The 25,673-nt window shown below is 43.4% G+C and overlaps 1 protein-coding gene across 6 annotated transcripts in view; it reads right to left on the bottom strand.

The window, feature by feature from the left end:
• The window catches only part of LOC117429544 (kinase suppressor of Ras 1-like), a 38,215-nt gene extending 14,074 nt beyond the window's left edge, over window positions 1-24,141 (bottom strand). For 4 of the 6 annotated variants that reach the window (XM_058997884.1, XM_058997885.1, XM_058997887.1 and 1 more), the window contains exons 1-2: window positions 23,635-24,141; window positions 5,684-5,824 (exon numbers count right to left, since the gene is read on the bottom strand). In XM_058997884.1, the coding sequence (XP_058853867.1) occupies window positions 5,684-5,824; window positions 23,635-23,871 (378 nt within the window). In that variant the 5' untranslated portion in view covers window positions 23,872-24,141. Of the gene's footprint in view, window positions 1-3,074; window positions 3,260-5,683; window positions 5,825-13,853; window positions 13,952-23,634 lie in introns of those variants that run through there. The other 2 variants (XM_058997888.1, XM_058997889.1) reach the window with 2 other exon arrangements.
• Between the last annotated feature and the right edge of the window lie 1,532 nt (window positions 24,142-25,673).

The following is a 25,673-nucleotide window of genomic DNA, read 5'->3' as shown; positions in this document are numbered from 1 at the left end:
GGAAACACAGCAGGAAAAGCTGCCCGTCTTACTTCAATTCATCAGCCAGATAAAAAGGATGAACCGTCTCCTTTACGACAGCGTGCCCTGAGTAGTGAAGTAAAAGGGCATGATTTAATGCAGTGTCCCTTTCCTGCACTGCATCGCTTTCCATTGCTGTGCAAGCTCCTCACCTTTGCCAACATCTGCACCCAGATATGCACGGCAGATCTCTCTGCTGCTGCTGCTGCACAGATGTTGTAAAACCTGTCCCCACACTGAATGGGTCAATTAGCAAAAAAAAAAAAAAAAAGTACACCACCGGGCAATGCAAATGATCGTGGAGGGATTCCTTCCAACAGTAATCCTGCTTAGTATACAAGCACGACCTTGTAAATCCACAGGTTACAATTATTACAATAAGCAAAAACAAGGAACACACTACAGGAATGATACTGATCTAGTTACCCTGGTCAGTCTGGAGAAGCCACAGCAAATCAGAAGCAATGCCTTTGCAACTGACCAGCAAAAGACTAAAAAAAAAAACATTGTTACAGCAGCCTGTTCACCGTACCAAAATTAACAGCCTGCTGCCCAGTAGCTGTGTACAGTCCCCTGCCTCGAAAAGGAAGGCAGCCTGCAGAGATCCCACAGCTGGTGTAAACACAAGAGCTCCCAGTGTAAACACAGGCTTCCGAATGCGTGTCTGCTGGTGGACAGCAGTGGGCATTTCTGTCATGGTACATGGTACAGAAATCTGCCTGATTTACAGTACAAAGCCATAGAGCTGATGGGAGTAGCGTGTGAAACACACACACACACACACACACACGCACGCACGCACGTGCACACACTATTGAATGTGACAGCTCAGCTCATCTATATAAAACTACAGAGCTCAACAAGGCTCTAGGCAAAAAAGGGACAGGGCAACAGCAATCCCATGCTGCTTTCGTTCATCTCCCTGGGCACGGCACACCGGAATCACAAGCGGTCAGACAGCGCTGGTGTCTGCCACCGTCTCTGGTGGGATAGCTTTAGCTGGAAGGCCATTGTCTTTCATTACATTGTTTTCATAATGTATGACAGAGAGAGCGCTGCGAACAAAGAAATGTGACCCAGTTACCCAGCCTGGCAGAGCAGACAGCTACTCTGTTTGCTGTACCTGTCAATACGCATTGAGATCAGCACACACAGCACACCACGCTGTTACCACGTGCCTAGCTAGGCTTTACTATGTCAAACACAAATCCGACAGACACAATCTGCATGGACTGTAAAGCATGGAACACCTTGGTCCTCTAGGGCCCTGGTCTAGGCTTACGGTTTTCAACACGCACTGCTATCCCGTGCACATGAGACAGAGACACAGCCACAGGGGCTTTAAACAGAGTGGAAGTACAGCGATTGCTCTAGAGTATAACCGCATGACTGTGAGCCTGAACTACAGCGTGTGACCGCAATTCAATGTGCACTTTTCAAAACAGCAAAACATGCAAACAAAAAAACAAACAAACACAACAAACAGCTCCAACGCGTTTGTGCAATACCGGTAAACTTGATAAGAGGACGCCTCTACAGCTTTCAGCCGTGAAAACCCAGAACAAGTGAATGAGAAAGATGCCCTGCAGAAGCAAACTCTGAAAACGACCGGCCCCTCTGATGCCAGGTTAATCCAGGTGTCGCTGGTTTGGATATGGAAGATACTGAAGAGCTGATACTGAACGACCATTTAAAAGGAATCAGAAAATAATACTCCATTAAAAGGGGCTCCCTGTGGCTGTTTAAAAATTCTTTCACTGCATGGGAGTTAAAGGGATGAATACAAACATGTTCTGGACGTGCAAAAACTTTGTACCACCCCAGCTTAAAAAAAAAAAAAAGATTATATTTTTTAAAATCTGCAAAACGACCTTCCTTTGTGTTATTGTTTGTTTTTTTGCTCGGATGCTAAAAATAGAACTTGTGCTGTCGTCACTCCTCAGTGTGACATTCTGTCTGAGTTTATAAACACTCCTATTGATGTCATCAGCAAACGCACGGCACGGGAAAACACTTTGAACCGCTGGGAGCTGGACGACACCCGAGACTCCAGAACCACCTGAATGATGTCACAACGCAGGCGAGAATGCCACAGGACAACACGCCTGGAGGAGAAGTGGTCAGGTCGAGGGTTCAAATGCAGAAATACACAGTGCAGCGAAATGCTATTCCAGCAGCCTCTGCACTCTCTTTATCAGAGCGTTAACCATACTTAGAAGTTCCAGTTTTACACACGTGTGAAAGCTCAGTGAATCTAGCTCAGTTTGCTGTATACTGCAGCTGTCTCTCCTTCACAGCTTGACTGGAAGGGGAGGGGAGGGGGAGTGGACCAATAAGCTGCTGTCTGGACTTGTCCAACTGATGACAATGGATTCCTATCTTAACAAACAATTCCACTTTTAAGAATGTAGATTCAGGGTTCACTGCACCTCCAATGCATGGGGGGGAATGTGTCATGCTTAGCTGCTTACAATACTTACATTTCATACAGAATTTTATACACAAAAAATATTAAAACACAACAACACCATGTTATTAAATATATCTTCCCTGTAGTCCTCAACTACACAGAACACGCCTGTTTTCAGATCAGCGGTTCCCAGCCATGACAATATCTTAATCTGAATAGAAATATAGATTATAATAGCAGGTGTTCAATATATATTTAACAATATAGTTTTTTTTGTGCTAATTAATTAATTCTATAAACAGCAGAAGTTACTGCCATGTTACTGGTGACAAAGAAATTGGATTTATTAAATATGAATTAGAACACCACCAACAATAAAAATGACTGGTAGATTTGTGTGAATAAATCGCGAAATCTTTAAATAAAATCAATTTGAACCCATACTTCATACAAAGACCAGCATTCAAATAAAAGCAACATTCTCACTCCTTAATAGTCTAAACAGTGAATAATCACAGACGGAGACAGAGCTATACAGTTAAGGCATTTGTTTACCCCAGCGTACAGGTAGTCTCATGTCCTGTATATTTCCTGATGGGAGTGTTTGAAGCTATTGATTGGAGTTATTAAGATATCGACCTACCTTCTGTAATGCTGGGCTGTTTCAAAGTCAATTCCAGTCCTGACTCTGATAAATATCACTGTGTACGGAGTGCTAGCCCTGCTGCTTCCAGCACCCTCTGGAAATGTTCCACTGAAACTCTACTGCTGTGGCGACTCGTTGAACAGGCATGGGAGGGTTAGCTTGATTTTCAGCTAATGCAGCAGTACCCATCCAGCACAGAGCTTTAACAGCTGCATGACACAATTCACGTCATGACATGTCAGGTGTCGAAACCTGTAAAACACGCACTACCAGCAACGCGTCCCACAGTGTACCAAATAAATAAGCTACCTGCCAAACCAGGTGCTCCCAGCTCCAGGGTGAGGGCTGTGTAACCTGCAAAAGAATTTGAAACGAGAACCCAGCAGGGGGGGGGGGGGGGGGGGGCGGGGCGGGGGGGGGGTGCTTCCTGTAAATGATGATAACTAATAGATATTCTGGTACAACGTATTCTTTATTTAGCTGTGGTGAAGAGTCACATTAAATCCGATCACTATTAACACAGTAATCAGAAATCAATCCACATTGTTTTTATTGGTTGCAGGGTGTAGGTCTGGAGATCTTTACAGAGGACTGATGATCCATTCAATCTGCTCATACACTTCCACGGTTTTTCAGGGGGATTCTTCCACATGTTAAATACGTTGATTAACAAGAACGATCAAAAGGGAAGAAAAAAAAAAGCAGCTTTCCGTTTGTATCACCAGTCAGTGCAAATCAGCGAGTAAAAACAGAGGACTCTGTGCTCTGCAGAAGACCAGTCAACACATGCTTAAAATGACACGCGGCTCCCTATTTCTGACTCCAGCAAGTATGAGCCTGCATGCCAACTACTGGACAACTCGCATCTCTATGGCTCTTAATCCACTGACTCGCCATTTCTACTGCAACCCGACACTAGTAACATACTGGCTATTTCACACAGGATAATACAACACAGACATAACTGTGAGAGTACTGGAAAGACATACAGGGATGGAAATAAGACTCCTATTACAGAGCACTTTCACCCAATCCAGGTTTCACTGCAAGCCTGATTAGCCACAGTGCATAAGTAACAAGATCATAAGAAAACCAAGTGAGGATCACTGGAGGGCAGCTCTGCATTGTCTTTGTGTTTCTGAGGAACCCTGGACTGGAACCCTGGGCCGGAACCGACTACAAAGGCAACAGGTTAATGTGAATTCGCTGAATCAGTCAGTCCGCTGCAAGCTTTCTGGTAAAAAGGATCATTGCAAAGCCAGGATTAAGGGAACAGTATTGTAACTTGCATGGGTGATGCGATTCAAGGTCCTGAACAGTTTGAGTTGGTTTGTCAAACACTCTCCCGCCCTCTTCAAAGTGTTATCACTCTCAAGAAGGCGTGTGCGGCACATGGACACACAGTTTGAAAGCTCTGCTGCACACGGAGTCAAAATGACCTTGATTTAAAGGGAAGGGAAACGTATTTATTTTAACCCTATTAAAAAGGGACACTGTAAATGAGAAGCGATTGGTCTCCTGAACCTCGCCACAGACCAGGAATTAGACATCCACTGGCATTAAAAAATATATATATCTGAAACTGGTAGTTAAATGAAGTGCAAAAAGGAGTTTGGTGTCTTTACAGACTAAAGCGCTTGGTTTACCTAGACCAGTAAATGCGAGTGGCCACTTCCTGCCCCTCGATCACTGAGAGCCCACACGCACAGGAACAAACACAGCCTGTTCCAGCGAATCCAGAGAACCACAGCAGAGGGGCACCAGTGGCATCTCAAGCACCACGTCACAATCACTGCTCGTATCCCCTTTTAAAAGACATGGCTACACACCCTGGCCTAAAACAGATAACTGGCTGCTCTTCAAATGCACTGAGATTATTTAAAATGATTTAAGATTATTTGAGAGATCATTTATGGGTTAAGGCAGCAGCCACCCCAGAGTCACGTGTCCCAGAGAAGGCTGTCCTGCAGGCCACGGGCAGGCCTGTCTGAGGAGCCCTGCTTCAAAGAGGAGGCTCACAATATCATGACTGTCCATACAGCTCACTGCGGCTTTCAGGACTGTTACCAAAGTCAAGAAGCATGCACGGGTTACAGCATAATTTTCACTTAAAAAAAAATTATATATAGATTTTTTAATGCATTGTAGTTTATTAGAGAAGTCAACATCACAATATGTTTTTAAGCAAATGCTTTGTGAACAATCCTTTTTTTTTTTTTGCTTATAAATTGTTAACCACTAGCTTAACATAGAAACAAATTTCATGATTTGCTAGTTGCAAAGTGATATACAGTGGCTTGTTTACCACACCCATCCCTGAATGATTACGAGTTGAAATTTTATGAAAGGCATTTTTAGAAAGCATGTTTTTTTAAATCATTTTCTTGAGCGTGCTATTTTGCATTAATTCAATCTTAATATAGCAAGTGTGACTGACTCATTGTAGCAACCAGCTCAGCATGCCGATATAAATAGCAGCAGCGTGTTCAGATTGCTCTCAGCAGGGCTCCTTCACACAGCAGAACAGCAGTGAATCTAGCAGCAATTCCATCTCCAATTCCACAGCACAGGAACAGCCCCCGGGTCTGCCTGGCAGTGATGCATACCTGGGTGACCTGTCTCCTCAGGTTAACAGTCTTCAGCCAGTCGCTCAGTCGCGGGAAGCTGTCCAGGGCCACTGACCACTCGCTCGTGGGCACTTTGTGTTTACACTGCAGCTGCTTGCCGATGTACTTCACCAGCTTCACCTGTAGGGGGAGACACAACCGGTCAGGTGCAAGGAACTGAAAGCAGCGTCCTAACTGGGGCCGACCCTGTGGTTCGTACGGAGGACTGTACTATATGGTCTGCAGGTCAGGTTTTAAGTCGTTCTCAGTTGCAACGAACACCGCGTATCAGTCATCTGCCCCCCCCGATGATGATCCTTCAGACTTTGTGCTGCAAAATCACATGAATATAAATTAGCATGCTGTATTATTATTCCTCCTCATGTTAAATATATATGTATAATACAGTATGCATTAAATCATTGAAAATAACACAAGGCATTTCAGTCTTAAAGAGCATCTACAGCCCCACAATGTTCGTAAGTCTAGTATCAGTATTGCTATCCTCATTACTATTAGTAGTACAGTTATTAAGCAGCAATTCTGTGAAAGTTCAGTTAGCAGAATGAAAAAAAGAAAAAAAAAGTCAGTTCACGCTACCGAAAGCTAGTTAAACACCTTTTAGAAACTATAGCTTCCCTCCTAGTTTGGTGGTTTGAATCGGGTGTCTGAACATTGAACACAAACACATTCACAGAGTAGCCTCTAGCTTGCATACTACTTTAGTGCGACCTTTATATTGAAGAAGGTCATGAATAAATGCTTCTTGAACTGATCATTACTGTACGACACTGAAATTCAATAGAAAACAGTGGTTCAGTGTGCGCGTGATTCCATTGGAAATGCAGTGACAGAGATGGAGCTAAGATTCCTACTTCATGCCAGTTTCACCCATTCCAGGTTTTACTACGAGCTTGATTACCCTTGTATAGAGGTAACAAGGTGAGGTGTGTCTTATTAAACTCCTAGTAAAACCAGGAATGGATCAAGCTATGCTGCGTAGAGCACAGAGAACAGATGCGCTGCAGTTGAAATGTCAAGCACGGCGGATGTGCCCGATTCTCTTGACAGCTCTTCAGATCTTCCTCATGAATGCAAATGCACTCTAGAGAAAACTGATCATAAATTCCCCATATTATTTTTATCTGATTTTTGTCTGTTAAGGAAACCCCCCTGTAACTTTTCTATGCTACTTTGTATTATTTTTATAATTGTCACCGCGTAAGGGCAGTACTGGTATTTGTTTAAAAGAGCAGGAGTTTGGTGTATTTCTGCCCTAGTCACAAAACTTAAACTTGTTTGTAAAGATGTGAAACAATTTTAAAAGGTAATCTGAAAGGCTCGGAGTCAATGACAAAAGTTTTGAGTTTGCACATCAGGAAGTCGGGCTGCTCCGGCTCACATCTCTCCCTCTCTCTCTCTCTCTCCACAGTTGCGGTTCAGAATGTAGTTGAATGCCTGCAGCACCAGATTTCATTCCACTTAAATTAAGGCATCAGCTGGCTTCCGTAAGTTAGTGGAAACAGTGTATCATTTTAATATATACAAGCCCCAAAGACTTTTTAATACAGTGCCAGACACAGGTTCATAAACAAGGTTTGAAAAAAAGACGCAGACAAGCTTACAGCGCAGTAGTGAGTGTCTATAGTTTAGATTGCTAATTAAAACACCACATTTACTCTAGGAAATCACAACTCATGCTAAATAAAATGATGTCATGAAAATTACTACAGTACGAACTGCATCAACCTGGTGTTTTGGTTTTCTTGACTTTAAATTTAGCAAAATCCGGTTAAGAATTGCTTAAAAAAAAATTTTTCATTGCTCGTACAAACTTCATAACTAAGAATTGCATGCAGAAAGGACATATTTCCTACTGGCAAACCAGGGGCAAATGTATTACATGGGCAATTAGCCCAGAGTTGAAAAACCTGGCCAAATATCTTTGAGATCCTTGGAGCCCACGCCATCACTGCGTCTCACTGGTCTGTTCTGCAACGTGCTGAGAGACACTGGGACCCAGAAGGAATGAAGGAACAGGCAGTGCTGAACGTGCCACAGGAAGCTCAGAACATCATTTAGAACGTCTATTAAAAGGCTCTGTTTTAAGCATCAAAGCCATGAAGCGAGGCATTGAACTGCTTTCTGAAATAAAAACCGCCGGATTTAAAAAGCGTAGGAGGGCTCAGTCAGTGTGGTATCCTGGAACACAGCCCCAGGGTGCCACTCTGTGAAGCGACGTCAGCAGCCCTAAAGGGCAGTGGTGCTGGGGTTATAATCCAGGTTTGTGTGCCTCCTGTTCACGCTCGCCGTGGACTAATGAACACAGCACAAGGTTTACTGTAAAGCGTTAATCTGATTTAGCTTCACTAGACACAGCCACCATGCAGATCTAACACAGATACAGGACGACTGGGCTGCACAACTGCCAGCCTTTCCTCCAAGGACAGAAGCTCAGAATTATTGGAGGGAGGCTCTGAGCCACCACCCAAAAGACAAAACAATTCTGTGAAAAGCAAACTGGAAATTGCGAACCCTCCAATGCATGTCCAGAGGCTAAATCAGATTAGGATCGCGCTTTACAGTAAGTCACAATCTTGACATTTGAGTCCAGGCATATTTACACAGAAACGTATTACAAAACACCGCCGAGGGCTCCCAACTGCAATGAAGCTTCTTACAGCGTGATGCACAAAACATAGCTCTGCTCCGAGCATTATAAAAATAACCATTACATTTACAGCCACCTCCAGTGAAAACACGACAGGATTCATTAGAATGTGTTCTCATAATATTGCACCAATGCAATGTACACTGCTGTTCACTCAGACCATCCTACACTGCCATGGGGAAATAACTGCAACTAACCACCTGACAATCAAAGGGATAGGCCCAAAGGAAGCTGTGTCCACACTGGCGGATCTGTCTTGTATCAGCATTGCCTCATAGCAATGATATTTAATATGAACCTTGGAACAGACTCCAAGGTTCAAAAACAACTCAGCCATGTATGCAAATCTAAAGCAAGCGGTTCACTCTGTGCAGGAATCGGCTAATCAAGCTCGCTCTTGCCTCCCAGCTATTTCTTGAAGACGTCTGTCACTGTGCAGAATTCTAGGTGAAATGTCAACTGCATCCCTTTCCATATCTTGAGCACACACAGCACAGCTAAACCTTGATCTTTGGCAGCTTGCAGGCTGACCTAGATTCAGACGCCTCCAATTTTTAAAAGCAAGCTCTTCTGTTAGAAAACGTTTGCCTAATTGTGACCTACTGTCCTGTACATACAGCAGGGATATGCATTGCTGATCTGGGTGCGCTGCACTGCACTAGACTGCTTGTCACCTGGGATTCGAAAAAATAGTATGGGAAAACAAAAGGGTAGTGACTTCATGCGTCCGGTATTTGACTCAAGTCAGACGACGCTGGTCTGGGAAAAAAGCAAATAAATAAAAACAACTAAATCTGAGCAGCCTGCAAGCAAAGGGCAGCAGCTAACCCGCTGTCACTCCCCAGGAGGCTGCCTCCTCTTTGTGTTAGAGGAGAACAGAGCCTGGATTTCAGATCCTCTGCTGAAGTAACGGATTAACACAAGCACACAGCACAGCGGAGGACCGGGCCGCGGTGTAGTGGATTAGACCAGCAGTGTTGACATGCACTGGTGGAACACAATATAGATTTAACACAGCAGAGGTAAGGGAGATCCATCAGCCAGTCAATCAATCAATCAGTCAATCAATCAATCAATCAAGTCAGTCAATCTCTCTCTCCCGCAAGTGAAAAGTGAAAGAAATAAATCAACCACCGTCAGTAGTTTTATAATGAGGAAGAGGAACGTTATTAAAATCCAAAACTGCCCTTTTCATTACTCGGTACTGTAATGTGTTTTTTCAGTTTCTGTCTATCTGGAGGAATAGAAAAAGCCTGAGTACAGCAAAGAGATGTGGAGATCAGTGCTGCACAGAAGCACAGAATCCATCTCTCGAGGGATTACTCATTGCATTACTGCAGAAATCCCAAGAGCAGGGGGCATCGTTGTGGTTTTACTCTTGCTCAAGGTAAAGACGTCAGCTGTGTTCTCACAGCAGGGGGCTGACTCACACTTTCCTAGACCTCTCCCCCTGACCTCATTCCAGGCTTGTAAACGACGCTGTTGTTCCGGGTTTCTACCACTCTGCAGGGCACGCTAACGGTACGTCCTACAAGTGTTGCAAAGTCACGCACACATGCTTACTGTCCCACGAGAGAGGTGGCGTTTAGTTCTGAAGGGAGGGGAGTGTGCACAGACACAAGCTTTTACAGCAAGGGAAGGGATTGATTTTTTCATTTTTTTCATCTAGAAACACGACCATTAATAAAGGATTTCTTGGCAAGTAGGGCAGCAGTGTGGAGTAGTGGTTAGGGCTTTGGACTCTTGCCTGGAGGGTCGTGGGTTTAATCCTCGGTGGGGGACACTGCTGCTGTACCCTTGAGCAAGGTACTTTACCTAGATTGCTCCAGTAAAAACCCAACTGTATAAATGAGTAATTGTATGTAACAAATAATGTGATATCTTGTAACTAAGTCGCCCTGGATAAAGGTGTCTGCTAAGAAATAAATAATACATTAAAAATTAAAAACAAGGTTGCCAGTTCATAAGAGTGTGAAAGACACTCTTATCTTCTATTTTAAACATGTCTTGTTTCAACACTAAGGGAGGAGGTTTCCACAACTGTAAACTCTACAAGGTCCAGCAGAGACACTGTCAACTTCACAGCTAATTGGGGTACTTTTTCAGTTCAAGCGACTTCTGCAGCTGCTCCGAGTTGCAGAAGTGATAAAAGACCCTGCTTACTAGACAGGAACTTTCATCTACAATATGTGACTCATTACAGGAAGCTGGGCATGCGATACTGCATGTGTCCCACCTCTGAACTTACCTAGAACGCTCAGTTCTGAGATATGGGTGCCGACTATAACTTAAATTTGCCAGCTTTCAATTTAAAATCATCATCATCGCTGCAACAATGCAGCAGCAGACTCAGTATTTGAACTGCACTTTGCAATGAGCTCTGTGTCAGGCCAGCCAGAGGCAGCTCGCACCTGCAAGTTCACAGGTTCACACGGAGGTCACAGACAATATTGACACCCCTGTGTTATTTTACACCAGGACCAAGTTTCTAAAAACCACACCAGCAACCTAGAAAACCAAGTACAGTTAAACAATCGTAACGACAAAAAGGGTCTCTAGATGCATTTCAAACCGCTGTGTCAGGGTCCCAGTTCAAGCAATCCCTAAAATGGTTTTGTCAGAACATATATACACACACACAAAATCATAATAATCTAAATCATCATTAGTCCTATATGATCTGGTAATATAGTTTAATAAGGCACATCTAAGCTTGTTACTTATACACTGTGGCTAATGAAGCTCTCAGTAAAACTTGGAATGGGTGACCAAGTCTTATTTCCATCTCTGTAAATCAGTTACAAAAAAGCCGGACTCCTCGATCGAGTTTTATCCCTTCATGCAGTACAGTACCAGAGTTTGACACGACCTTGACTCAAACTGAATCTAAAGGGGAAAGGACACATTCAAACACACATTTGCTTACACCAAGACTGAAGTAAAAAAAAATTATATATATATATATATATATATATATATATATATATATATATATATATATATATATATATATATATATATATATATATAATAAAATGACAACCTCACTGTAACTAATTCTATAGTTTCAGTATTTCTATTTTTGTAAGTTGGTTATGCAAAAATGATACAGGGGCTTACCCTAGCTAGAGACCTGTTAACTAGTCATTTATGACATTTTATAATGATTTATCATCATTATCTTGAGTTTCACATGCAACATGATAGTTTCAGACACACTTGGTTTGAGAGAGAGAGAGAGAGCGAGAGAGAGCAAGCGAGCGAGCGAGCGAGCGAGTTCTCGTTTCACACCTGGTGTTTGTTTTATTAAGCAGGTGTGACTGACAAGCTAATCATACTCACGAGAACAAGCGAACGCGCCTCCTGTATTACTGCCCTCGGCTGCACCCGGGATGTGCCTGCAAGCTGGGGAAAGCCCAGGACAGCACTGACACTGCTGAGCTCCATGCACAGTCACATTGCATTGGTTCATTTCAGTAAGTCAGCTATGTTGAGATAGGTGTCTGAAAAGGCTGACTGGAGCACAAATATTCCCCCGGGAGCCATTATTCACTCGTTTCATGAACATCAGCATCTGTCACCTAGCCTCCTGCAAGCACACTGGCCTGTGAAATAAAATGAGCTTTGTTTCTGAGGGACCCCGAGGTGTTCATAAGCCCTCACACGAAATAGCGTGGACGGGCCGACTGGCAGCTCAAGATTCCCACTGCAGTCTTGCGCTCTCCATCCCCGCCCAAGTTAGAACGCAGAGCTGCCTGTGAATGCTAGAGGCATTATCCATCCGATCATGATGTGGCGCTTCTAAAACTAACCTTTCCACTAGAGCATGTACACTCCCTGTGTGTGTGTGTGCGCGCGCTCGCATTATAGTGTTCCTGTTGATTCTGCATCATGTCTTGAACAAACCAGTACAATTATTGCACAGTTTAAAAACCATCCAGCCCAAGGTGCTCAGATGTGTGGCAGCGCTGTCCAGCAGGACACCAAAGCTACCCAGGACTGACTGTCTGAGCAGCATATATAAAAGGTTTCCGTGCGGCCCCCACGAAAGCGACTTTCAACCCTGTCTAGCAGCGGAACTTCACACGGTGACCCGTCTGGCGGAAACAGGAAGCTAGCCTCTTTCAAGGCAAAGACTGTGTCTGTCTTGTAAAGTGCACCTAATGGAAACGCAGCGCTTCTCCCTCTGCCCCACATCATTTTACAATGCGCTGCCCAACCGTACATTTTCCATAACCTACAGACGACATTTTCCACTTCGTACTTGAATTTCCATCTCTTGCCTCCCTGCTGAAAACAGCTGCAGTGTTCAACACCACAGAGAAAAAAACAATGACATCAAGGTCAGCTTAAGTCATTTACAGATGCCCGGAATGTAGCTTGGTTTCTATACACAGTAAGCAAGTATCTAAATAGTTGCCTGTATCTTAACCCATATCTCCCCAGGCAGATAAGCGAGCTGCAATTGTCCTTGCAGTACACTTAATACCGCTATACACAAATCAGGCTGTCTCCTCACTGCCAAATGCCCTCAGGGAAAACAAAATGCCATGAACGCTGGGATACAGAACCAGCTGTGATAATCCACATCTGTACAGGGTCTGTTAAGAAAAACATTACCTACGGTATTGAAATTCCTCTATTAAAATATCTTCACCCAAGTCAAAATTTAGACACAAAGTTTACTTTGTACTTTTGTGAATATCGGTGTTTTGTAAACAGTGTTGGTTTTCAACCAGTTTGCAGAGTGCTTCGCAACAGAATGTATATTTGCGATGCAGTATATATATATATATATATATATATATATATATATATATATATCACAGAGGAGGACATAACAAAAATAACACGTGGAAATGTATCCACAGTAAGGGATGCAATACTGAAGGTTACAAAACGCACAGTTTATAAATGATTCACCTTTTACACACACCGACTCCGCCACACAAAGAGTGTTTCTCTCCCTTGCCTGGAAGCTCATCTGAATGGGTGCCACCGAGTTCATTCATTGTAACCCTGCGAGATTCGTTTACCTTATACGCTACCAATTACTTTTTCAGCAGATTCAAAATGAAAAAGATATTCAAATATTGCTTTGAATATTCAAACTTGAAAGCCCCATGGTGTTACTCCCGACAGGATTTTCCACATGAAGAAGAAGAAGCAGCAGCCAGGGATTCCGGATTGCAAGAGCAAGAAAAGACATCACAAAAGAACAAACGTTTGTGTTGTTCTTACTGCAGTACTAAGATGTTGCTATTCCCACAAAGAAATTGCCATTTCAGCAACCGTCCCAAGAATCACCCCGGACACTGTCCGAACATGGCTGTACGTCTAGCAATGCCACCCGGGCACTGCCAGGGTCACTAGCCTCTGACCGAGTCCTCTTTTTCTTGTGTACCGGTTAGTCAGCACATGCTCATTCTGGTGTATATTATTTATTAACTAGATTATTTCATGAAGAAAAAAACAACAAGAAGCAGCTTATCGACAAACCTTCAGCTGAAACTCTGGTCTCCTTCCCTCCTTGTTGATTTCTTGTACTGTAGTGTAAAACTGTCATAAGCAAACTATTACAAACACTCCCATACACACACACAAAGACACAGCCCAGAGGCTCTACATGAGTCACCCTTTACACCCATTAGTGACACAGCATTTCTACTTTCGAAATATAAGGTCATTCATGATGCTCAAAAAAAAAAAAACCACACACCACCAAACAGGGCGGCCGTCTGCCATTCCTGGGAGCCAAGCTTCTGCCGGACATCTAAAGACGTGGGTGCCCCGGGTGCCCCTCCCCCCTCGCTAATTACTCAGAATTACAGTACAGCATGCTGCTTATATTTTCTCCCCCCACCCCCCACATCTCCAAAGTTCTCATAACATTAATTTTTATCCTAGAGAAGAAATAATGTATGTAAAAGCAGAGAAAGTCCTTTCCAAGTCCCCCGTGCTAAGACTTCAGTTCTCAGGATCACACACACACACTGCACAGTAAATGCATTCAAGTGGGCCCAAAACTATCAGTCTACTGCATTCACATTTTTTCACAAGGCTCCTAGGAAACAAAAGTTACAACATCCTGTTTTTCTGCTACGTTTTTGGTCTTTGGCCAAAGTTCTGCTGCTGTGAAGCAAAAAAAAAAAAAAAAAAAAAGTGCAGATAGTATTACTGCATATCCTGCAACCAGCCCATCTGAGACGAGGAACAGGAGAGGAGAGGAGAGGAGAACAGAGCAGAACCTCAGAGCTACACTTCAGATGCACCGCCTGACATGAACCCCCCCATCCCTTTCGATGGAAGATGTGTACCAGCTTACATCCAGTCAACAGCTGCTTAGCACTAGCACAGCACTGTGCAATTAAAATATAGCTCCCAGTTAATGATTTATGTACCTTTTCTAATCCATTCAATAGCAGACATTCCTAGCTTTGTAGCTAGGACACCACTTACTGTAAACCCTGCGTAGTCTTTTCTATTGCTCTGATCTGAGTATCGCAACTCAATAAACATTCACCACGCTTAGAAAAACCTTTAGTGCATTCTCCTAAAAAAAACAAACAAAGTGAAAGATCACACAGACAGAGAATGAGGAGCATTATCCAGCAATGTAAAGCGCTGCAAGCTATTTCACAACTTGAACCGACATGAAAGTAAAACTTTGTCCTGCTGCGGTAAGAATTTATGTGGTTCAATCAGGCACTCCTGTTGCAGCTCACGTACAGAACAGGAAACTATTCTACACCTTAAATAGGGATGAAACTTTCCAAAAAGCCTTACCCAGACGCTTTACACTTCGGCAGACATGCAGAGTATCTGTCCAAAGGGTGCTTCACGTCGCAGTCAGGGTACACAAAGCAAACACTGAGAGCGCAGGATTGCACCGAAACCTACTAAAGCAAAGTCCATTCAAACTAAATAGTGGCGCACGGCCAGAGCAAGCTCAGCTGTAATAAGCATGTGATCAGAAAGAATTATCTTACATAAAAAAAATACAAATAATAAAAACCTGGAGAGGGCTTAAAAGGGTTAAGTGTCACACTTTGCACAGCGAAACTGAGATGCAATAAAATTAAAAAAAACTCCCTTGAGGTTGCATGAAGACGGATTAACCCTGACGGAGGAAGGTTTCGTTAGAACATCTTTTGTCCGTGGTTTATTCCTCAGCTCAATAACCCAGAGAAGTTTACCCAACGCATTCTCCTGCAAATTCAGGAGTTTACAAAAACAACCATTGGTTACAGCAGAGGTTAGGGCTAGAGACAACCAGTTAAACTGCTGCAAAAGGGTCACTAGAACACAAGACAATACACAGTCATAAAGGTCCTGGGCTTTAAAAGAACTTCTGCTCGGAGTATGACTTCAACGTCAACAAGGCAACTGTGCCGTGTTGTGAATGGGAGCCTTTGTGACGTTTACTGATCAAAACTGTACCATGTCCTGTTATTCCAGGTTAACAGGGTTTGTAATCCCCTACACTTATTTTTTTTAATTTCAGCCTCACAAACCACCATTTTTTTTCATTTAATAAAATGCTTGTGCGCTACAGGGTGAAAAGTGATTAGGTGACGAGTGTGTGTGTGTTTCTGTACGTCTCCTGGGGTAATGTTTGTTTATTTTACGCTCTGGTGTATTTTGTATGTTATGCACTGTGTGTGATCATAGGAACAAGTGAGCATGTAGTTACTGCTCCCCGAAACCATCCCGCAACCCAGACCCCAAAGCGACTGCAGAGAACATTCCCAGGAAAAGGCAGGACAGCGGCTTTAAAGCCCCGGTCATCATCACTCAGGAACACTCTCAGGAACATCCAGGGATGGAAATAACTCGGACAGGATGGAAACGGAAGAAACTGGCAAGCAAAGCACCTGAGTGGAGTGTGAGAAAAATGCACATCCCGAGAGAGAGAGAGAGAGAGAGAGAGAGAGAGAGAGAGAGAGAGAGAAACAACAACAACAACACAGCCGTGGATACCATCCAGTAAACTGCAGTTCTTGAACACAAGCAGGGCGGCAGAGCCACAGAGCTGACTGCCACTCCTACTGAGTCACCATGACAACTACTGTCACACAAACAAGGAGGCAGAGAGAGACACAGACAGAGAGAGAGCGAGAGAGAGCAAGAGAGAGAGGGAGAGAGAGAGCAAGAGAGAGTCAGAGAGTGAGCGAGAGAGAGTCAGAGAGAGTGAGCGACAGAGAGGAGAGAGAGCAAGAGCGAGAGAGACAGACAGAGAGCGAGAGGAGAGAGCGAGAGACAGAGAGAGAGCGAGAGACAGATTATAGATATATATAGATAGATATATATAGATATATATAGATAGATATATATATAATTTATCATTATTTATTTATTTATTTTTTTATTATTATTTGATTATTATTATTATTATTATTTTTATTATTATTATTATTATTATTATTATTATTATTAATTTACTAAGCTCGGGGTTACATTATTAAAATGACAGTAAAAGCAGGAATGGCTCGAGCAGCAGACACTGTTCTTTAATAATCCCTTGGTGTTAAGGGTTAGAAACGAGGCTCAGACGATGACTGTCCCAATGGAACTGCACTATTACAAGTGGAATTCACCCCCGCTCTGGTTTCCAGCAGTCCTGCACTGTGGAAATCTGCTTCTCCATGCAGCAGTGCCCACTGAAAGCTAAACTATACAAGAATGTGACCAACAGACACCGAGGCATGAAGAAACCCAACTCACAGAAGATCAGTTTATTAAACTGAAGCATTATGAAATCTCACATCCTGTGCAAGCGCTGGAAAAGGAAACACATAGCTTTAAAAAATAAAATAAAAAAAGAGCTCACCAAGACAGAGGGAGAGAGAGAGAGAGAAAATACATCTGTTAAAAAATCTAAAACTAAAAGCATTGGCTGCACTTCCCCACAGCCGCAGTGGAGTCGAGTGGTAAAGGTTTTGCGTCAAAGCTCTTTGTATTCGCTGGCTCGCTCCAGTTGAAAGTTTTGTCCAATGCTAAAAAAGTAAATTCCTCTGTGAGTATTTACAAGAACAGGAAGACATCCTTGAAGGATCCAAGAGATTCAGGGGAATTTTTTTTTTTTTTTTAAAACCACTTAACTTCAACATATTTGACCAAAGCTCTCTGTCTCTGTCTGCACTGAACACACAGGATGACAGAAATAAGGATCACTCGTCATTGTGTCAGCACCACAACAATAAATAATCTGTTATGAGACTCAAAAGAGAAAAGACAGGGCCTTGTATGATTAATTCATTTGCTTGCATTCCAGACATGTATTCTGTAGTATGTTAAAGCTGCAGGTCTCTGTTGTAACCTGGTTTCAGTCAAGACAGGTAAGACAGCAGATTGGATTGGTAGGCTGATAGAAGGCTCACAATGGGCAGTCATTGAAGAATGATCCCGCACCCCTCCGGATCAATTTAAACCCCTTGCAGACTTGTCATGTGGAGTTATGTCAGCGCTGCACCCTGCTGAGAATGCTATGGCAGGTGTTTTTTTTGTCCACAGTCAAACTGGTGGTAACTGCATTCCAGCCGAGCACTACTACTGCTGCTACTAAGAATAAATAGTCAAATTCAAAAGTTACAAGGAAGTAAAGAACCTGAGGCACGAAAGGAATGCAACAACAAGAAGCAGTATCACTGTATAGGATTCATTGGAACTTGTGGTAAGCAGTTTAAAACCGCAGCCTAGTGGGACAACTCTACTAGAACGACATGAGTTACTGAAAATGAAGACCTCAGAGAAGACATTTTCAACCAAGAGAATGGAACAGCTGCCCACATACCAAACATTGCCGGTGCATGTAACAGTAGCGACAGTACTAGAGTTCAGAATCCATTGCATTACACATGCAAATCTGGATTAACATATACAGCATGATTCAGGACTGGAATGGATTGAGAGACACACAAGTTAAACACTTTACATTATAACTCACACTATCACTATTACAAATCAATACTATTACTATTGGTATTACAGTTAATACTATCACTAGTATTATTATTAATTATTCTACTATAATCACCACTATACACTATTACCACTACAACTATGTATAGAATTTGAGTATTCAGACTGTATTTGAATCCTGCTTGACAATTGCACTACACCATGTTTTTATCTGCAGTACAGACTTGACTTTCTTATTCACCAACCCTGCGAATGCGTAGGAGGAAAAAAAGTCTAAATATAGAAGCGGCCACAAACCCACAGGGTGAGAGCAAGTTCGCTGATCATGCACTTCAAGCTCATCACTGTGTGCCTGGATTTCTTAACAGACCTGGCACACAGCGTGACGGCGAGTTTCTAGAGGCTTACACACCATGCAGACCCGGCACACAGCGTGACGGCGAGTTTCTAGAGGCTTACACACCATGCAGACCCGGCACACAGCGTGACGGCGAGTTTCTAGAGGCTTACACACCATGCAGACCCGGCACACAGCGCGACGGCGAGTTTCTAGAGGCTTACACACCATGCAGACCCGGCACACAGCATGACGGCGAGTTTCTAGAGGCTTACACACCATGCAGACCCGGCACACAGCGTGACGGCGAGTTTCTAGAGGCTTACACACCATGCAGACCCGGCACACAGCGTGACGGCGAGTTTCTAGAGGCTTACACACCATGCAGACCCGGCACACAGCGTGACGGCGAGTTTCTAGAGGCTTACACCCCATGCAGACCCGACACATAGCATGACGGCGAGTTTCTAGAGGCTTACACACCATGCAGACCCGGCACACAGCGCGACGGCGAGTTTCTAGAGGCTTACACACCATGCAGACCCGGCACACAGCACGACGGCGAGTTTCTAGAGGCTTACACACCATGCAGACCCGGCACACAGCGTGACGGCGAGTTTCTAGAGGCTTACACACCATGCAGACCCGGCACACAGCGTGACGGCGAGTTTCTAGAGGCTTACACACCATGCAGACCCGGCACACAGCGTGACGGCGAGTTTCTAGAGGCTTACACACCATGCAGACCCGGCACACAGCGTGACGGCGAGTTTCTAGAGGCTTACACACCATGCAGACCCGGCACACAGCGTGACGGCGAGTTTCTAGAGGCTTACACACCATGCAGACCCGGCACACAGCGTGACGGCGAGTTTCTAGAGGCTTACACACCATGCAGACCCGACACATAGCATGACGGCGAGTTTCTAGAGGCTTACACACCATGCAGACCCGGCACACAGCGTGACGGCGAGTTTCTAGAGGCTTACACACCATGCAGACCCGGCACACAGCGCGACGGCGAGTTTCTAGAGGCTTACACACCATGCAGACCCGGCACACAGCGTGACGGCGAGTTTCTAGAGGCTTACACACCATGCAGACCCGGCACACAGCGTGACGGCGAGTTTCTAGAGGCTTACACACCATGTAGAAGCCTTCTTCATTTTACCACGCTGACATACTGTACAGCGCTGACATACCTGCGTGTACGGCGGTGTGGATTTCATTACGCTTTCACTGCATCGCAGTTATAAAAAGCCTCTCCCACCACAACGTTGCAGCTCCCCGCTTCACAATGCAGTATTAGTCTGTTCACTACAGCCTTCTGTGCACCTGTTACATTCTACAGCCAGGCCTTGTTGACAACCCACTTTGTGAACATTCCCTGACTTCTAATAATATTTTATTTTATTATTTTATACAGGGATGAAAATAAGACTCCCACTGCATAGCAGTTTGATCCATTCCTGGTTTTATTATGAGTTTAATAAGACACCCCTGAGCTTGCTACCTATACACTGGGGTTCGTATTAAAACCTGGAATGGGTGAATCTTATTTCCATCCCTGCGATAACATTTTGCAGAAATACTGCAATCATTTCAACACAGGCTTTTAGAAACGTAAACCGCGTCGGCACTTCAACTTGAATCTCTGAAGCAGCACATCTGCAGTGCATGCGAGTCCTGGAGAAGTCAGAGTACAAATGAAAGTGCAAATTACAAGGAGCCCCTTCATCTGCAGAGACGCACCCACCAGCAATCCACTCCAGGGCTGTAATGAAGCCAGGTGTGTCAGTTTGTAATGCAGGCTGAAGCCCACTTAATGTGTTGAAGAGTCTTCAGGAGCACAAAGCGTCGAAATTAAATAAAACAGAAAATCAAAAACGCAGACCGGCATACGGTACAATACTCACAGGTGCTTTGCAAAACCTTTGTTTAACCTGCTGCTCTGCAGGACAAGCGAACAATTGCAAGCGATTCAAAAACGCCAGGGCCATGATCAAAGTGCCCCTTTTTAGCACTCTATAATTTTGTAATAAATTATATTATATAACGAGAAATATACCAATAATCTTTAAGGGTTGGTCAAAATTCCAGCACAAACTAGAGGACATGATCTCCTTATAATAATAATAATAATAATAATAATATTAATAATAATAATAATAATATAGACACCCTACACACAACGTATTAGACCTAACCAATACAATACATTTACAACGCAGGATTTATGCTTTTTAATATTTGTCTTGCCCTGAATATTATTAGATGCACAGAGGCCGATCAGTTTGCAAAGGCAGCGCTGTCATTGTGGGTTCGGGACCGCTACAGTACATGTGATAAATTCACTGAGGCGATGCACAGCATCCGAACACCAGCAGGAGCACCAGAGGCATGGCTGTTACTGTGCAAGTCTCGTACTCGAATCTTGCTGAGGTCTGCTTCTATTAAGCAACATATTTAATTAAAACCTCAGTATCTAGGGTAGCAGCAGACAGTGCATCTATAAAGAGAGTGGTTGTATATCTAAAGAAACTTATTAAAACGCTTCGACTGAAGTCTTTCTCAATGTCGTCAGCTGCTAAATGTCACAGTTTTACATTTGTATTATTATTACTAGCAATCAAAGTCTTAAAGAGACACTCCAACGTTAAATATTTTACCATACTGGCACAGGAAGTTGTAGATCTAAAAATATGTCACACTGTGGTCGCCCATTTTTAATAAAGCTGTAGAGTATTCAAAATGGTTCAGTTTCGTCTTCATTAGCTCGCATGTCTCCTGCTATAAAACCAGTTCTCTCATTTGTTCTGAGATTAATCAGGATTAGAGATGACATTAAGAGCGCTCTGCTCCCCCCCCCCTCCCCGTCTCTTTCCTGCAGCACCGTGCTGCTCTACACTCAGGGACTCACTGCCTGGCTGGCTGGTCTGCTGTGTGGAGTGCTGGTAGGGTTTCGATCTCTCTTCGAGGGCCTGCAGCGTTACGATCCAGAGAGCACACACAGCGCTCTACATGCAGTCATGCGCAGGAGCACACAACGTATTACAGAGAGGGCAGCAGAGCACAGCAGGTAAGGCATAGAACTACAGTTAACTAACACAGCCCTGCCCTGCCCTGCCCTGCCCTGCCCTGCCCTGGGGGCTACTGTATTGTTAGTGCCTGGTACAGGGTAAGTGCACTGCATTTCACCTCTGCTCCGCGGTCCTGGGTCTGTCGCACTCAAGCGAGCCAGGCCATGCTGTTTCAAGCACAGCCATGTACAGTACCAGCCAGGGTTATGCAGGACAGAGCCCCACAGGGCACAGGGTCACTTTTACTTGTGCAGGAAGCCCCATCGTGCTTGAGAATCTCTTCAGCAAGGGGTCCTGCAAAGGAGGGCGGCAGACCTCAGCTCACGAAACACAACCTTCATGTACTGAAGCAGTACTGCAGTTTTTTTTTTTTTCATTAGATCACTTCCTACATCCTGTCTTTCACTTCACTATCAATGGCTTTCTCACCCGTTTGAAAAAAAAAAAAAATGATATTCTTTTCCTATCAGGAGTCAATGAATCCCCCTTTTTAATTTCCCCCAAAAATGTTATTTATGAATTACGAGTCACAGCAAGTGCCTACACGGGGATGGAAGTAAGACTCCTTGCAGTTTCAACCATTCCAGGTTTTACTGTGAGCTTGATCAGCCACAGTGTATAACAAGCTCAGGAGTGTTATTAAACTCACAGCAAAACCAGGAATGGATCAAACTGCTATGCAATCGGGAGTCGTGCTTCCATCCCTGTTACACCCAAAACTACATGGAGGGGGAATGTGAACAGACTGGACAGTGAACAAAGTGTGCTTCTGTTTATATATAGCCTGCACAGTTCCTTATAAATTAGCAGACACTTAAAATGATGAAGCATATTCAAAAAGGAAATGCATTGAACCCTGATTCGTTTAGTAGCAAGAACATTTTTTAGGAGCATGCTGAATCGAGCAGTCCTTCTCTCCCGTCACAGAGAGTCGGTGGCGCTGCTTTTTCATGTATTTTTGGTCCAGCGTGTGTACGTCACGGAATTCATAACCACCGCTGTCATCACGTTCTGCAACAACAGACAATTGTGCAATGATTTACACATCACGCCGATGTGCGGCTAATCTCTGTTAAGTAGTTTACTTTAATAGTCACGCTTGAGCAGCTAATAATAATTAATATACTGTAGGCTACTATAAGGCTACTATAGCCACACCCTCTCTAAACCCACACAAACCTCACACATATATGCATAGCGTCCGTCAAGTCCGTTACTGTTTGGCTGGTGAAATACGACTCGAGCATTAGAATGACTATCCCTCTCTCCTCGCATGATTTATGATACACGCTTGTACAGTGCTAACAATAAACACTACTTTATTTATTTATTTATTGTTTTTTTGCTATTTTTACATTGCTTTTAATTTTTGTTCATTTTATTTATTTTTTGGTTTTGTGGGTTTCTTTAATTTGAGATACACGGCTTCTGTAGTGCTCCAGCAATGGGGTTACTTAATAAAGTACCCCAGGGATCAGAATTCTGAATCCAAACCCAGCCCTGGGCCATCCCCTGGATGAAAGAGGAGGCCGTGCAGAGTTTGATTGCCCTGGTTCCTGCGGGGTCTGAACAGGTCATAAAGGAACAGTATTGACTGACTGGTGCGGAAAAGCAAGCCAGGTATGATGCGTGCATGTTTAAAATGAAGCACCGCAATTACTCAGGCGTGACAGCATCACCTGCACCCCCAGATCACTCTTCTCATGTCGTCGCCGTCCCTCACCCTCTCTCTCTCTCTCTCTCTCTCGTCTTCCTCCTTGCTGGATACTTTATTGCACACCGCACTGATCCACACATAAACACACAACACGGTAGCGCAATGCAAAAGCAACATTGTTAGACGCTGTTGGGTTTTGTTATTTTTTAAAAATCTAGTAATTGCATTATTATTATTATTATTATTATTATTATTATTATTATTAAATGTATTTATGTTTTTTACCTCTAAAGTGCGGATCTCGTGTCGAGTCAGGTCGTTGGAAGCTGCGCATTTGGTCCGGAGCCCTTGCAGGTTCAAGAGAGAGATGTCGATCATATTTTGGATGAGTTCACACTGCCGCAAAGCGGCCATCGCGGCTCCCCCTCCACAGCCGGCGACACCAGCCCTGGCAGTACTGCCCTGTTCCAAAGCTGCACCATTCTCGACCATCTGTCCACCTTTGCCAGACACGTTATCCATCCCTCGGCATCGGGACCGGGTTGCGGGGTTCTTTAGAAACCACAAAGGCAAAGAACGATGAATAATGACCGTCCAGGTAGTATGATAACGAAAAAAGAAATGGTTACTCAAACCGAGCGCCCTAACAAGTGCATACGGCGTACTGTGCTGCTGCTGACTTGACAGCAGTTTATATTAGCTGCTTTGAAAGAGACAGACTCCGCTCTTGTTCGGTAGTGCTAGCAGCCTTTTTTTTTTTCAGATCGTCTTTACTGCCTGTCAGCTGTTGAAAACGAAATGCATTCTGGGACGGCTTTTTTTTTTTAGTTCATTTATTTATTTGTTTTAGGGTTTCATTTTCTTGATCAAAAATGAAAACAAATTAAACTAAATCTGGACATTTTCATTTAAGAAACTGAAGCGAATCGCGTAAAGAGGATACAGTGTTATGTTGATCATCCATCGCAATGATTAGTATTGTTAAAATGAAAATGTTGATAGCATTTTTCTAAGGTTGGTATTTAAAGTTGATAGCCTGTTGTTCATTATGGAGTTTTTATTTAATTCCACAAATTTCTTTTTTATTTTTATTTTATTTTTTTTAAATCGTTGCATGCTAGCGAAAATGTAATTTAAAAGGAATACGTTGCAATTCAAGTCAATTAAAAAAAAAAAAATTAAATAAATTAAATAAAAAAAAAGATTTTTGGAAATTTACCCGACTGAAAATAAAACACAAAAACTACAACGACCATGATGCATTGAAATCTGACCCTATCAATGACGTAGCCTGTCAGACTGGTTCGACAACTTTCTCAGAACTCTTAATGACACCGGCTTGTCAGTGACGTAACACCTGCCCCGGTATTTGGAGAGACGGCTGTGCTAAGCATTTGCGGTGAGCCAATAGGTCAAAAACAGTTGTAGTACAGTCAGGCAGTAGTAATACAAAGGGGAAAAAAAACACGAGGCATGGTGTAAGTTTAACCCTTCTGCTGTACTGTTCAAGAGCGCTCCTGCAAAATCTCCAGCTCAGAGTTCAATCATCTGATAAGAACAGCAGAGACAATAACTGATTGTTTTCAAGGTACACCTGAAAACAGACAATTGTTTCACAAGTACCGTAAAAATAAACGAAACATTCTCTACAAGAATGTGTTTACAGTATTATTACTATTTATTTTTTTTGTATCCAAAATATGTTTCCAGGCACTCCTTAGTTTTGCTTGACCTTTGTTTTCTCCTGGGACAATCTGAATTCTGAACGCCTATAAAAGACTCATCGTCCTAAACCAGCCTGGGAAACATCAGCAGTGTGTTTTATGTACAGCTGAAAACACAAGGCTTAGTTCCACGTCTTCCACTGAGACTGAACCCCCTGGCTGTAATGCTTTAAAGAGGCCAGCATGTAGGTGTCATTCTGCATGAACGGACACGCTGAAACATATCAAAACCACTTCTTAATTATTCAAAGGAGAAGGAAAAAAACAACAACACCTGTTAACTTTACAAAACAATATCATTCAAGGTATTTCGAGCTCTCTTGAACTGTCCAATTTTGTAATATTAAAACGGAATAGGAGTTAGTCAAATGCTGGGCACAAACGCAACCTTCCCAGAAATGGGAATTTGAAGCGTTAAATTCTGTAGAGTATTTAAAAGATGCTCTTGACTATTGATGCAATTTCACGCTGGTCTTGCAATTGAAAATAACAAGCCCACCCTCACTTGAAGGAGCTGCTGAGTCAGGAGTATGTACGGGAGCCGGGGCACGCGTCAGGACCCGGGCGCTTATCAGGGTTCTTTAAGAACTGTTTGGAGGA

The sequence above is a fragment of the Acipenser ruthenus genome, chromosome 24 (genome assembly GCF_902713425.1).
Source record: "Acipenser ruthenus chromosome 24, fAciRut3.2 maternal haplotype, whole genome shotgun sequence".
Lineage (NCBI taxonomy): Eukaryota > Metazoa > Chordata > Actinopteri > Acipenseriformes > Acipenseridae > Acipenser > Acipenser ruthenus.
The sequence above is the reverse complement of the archived record's forward strand: the minus strand, read 5'-3'. Positions and strand labels throughout refer to the sequence as shown.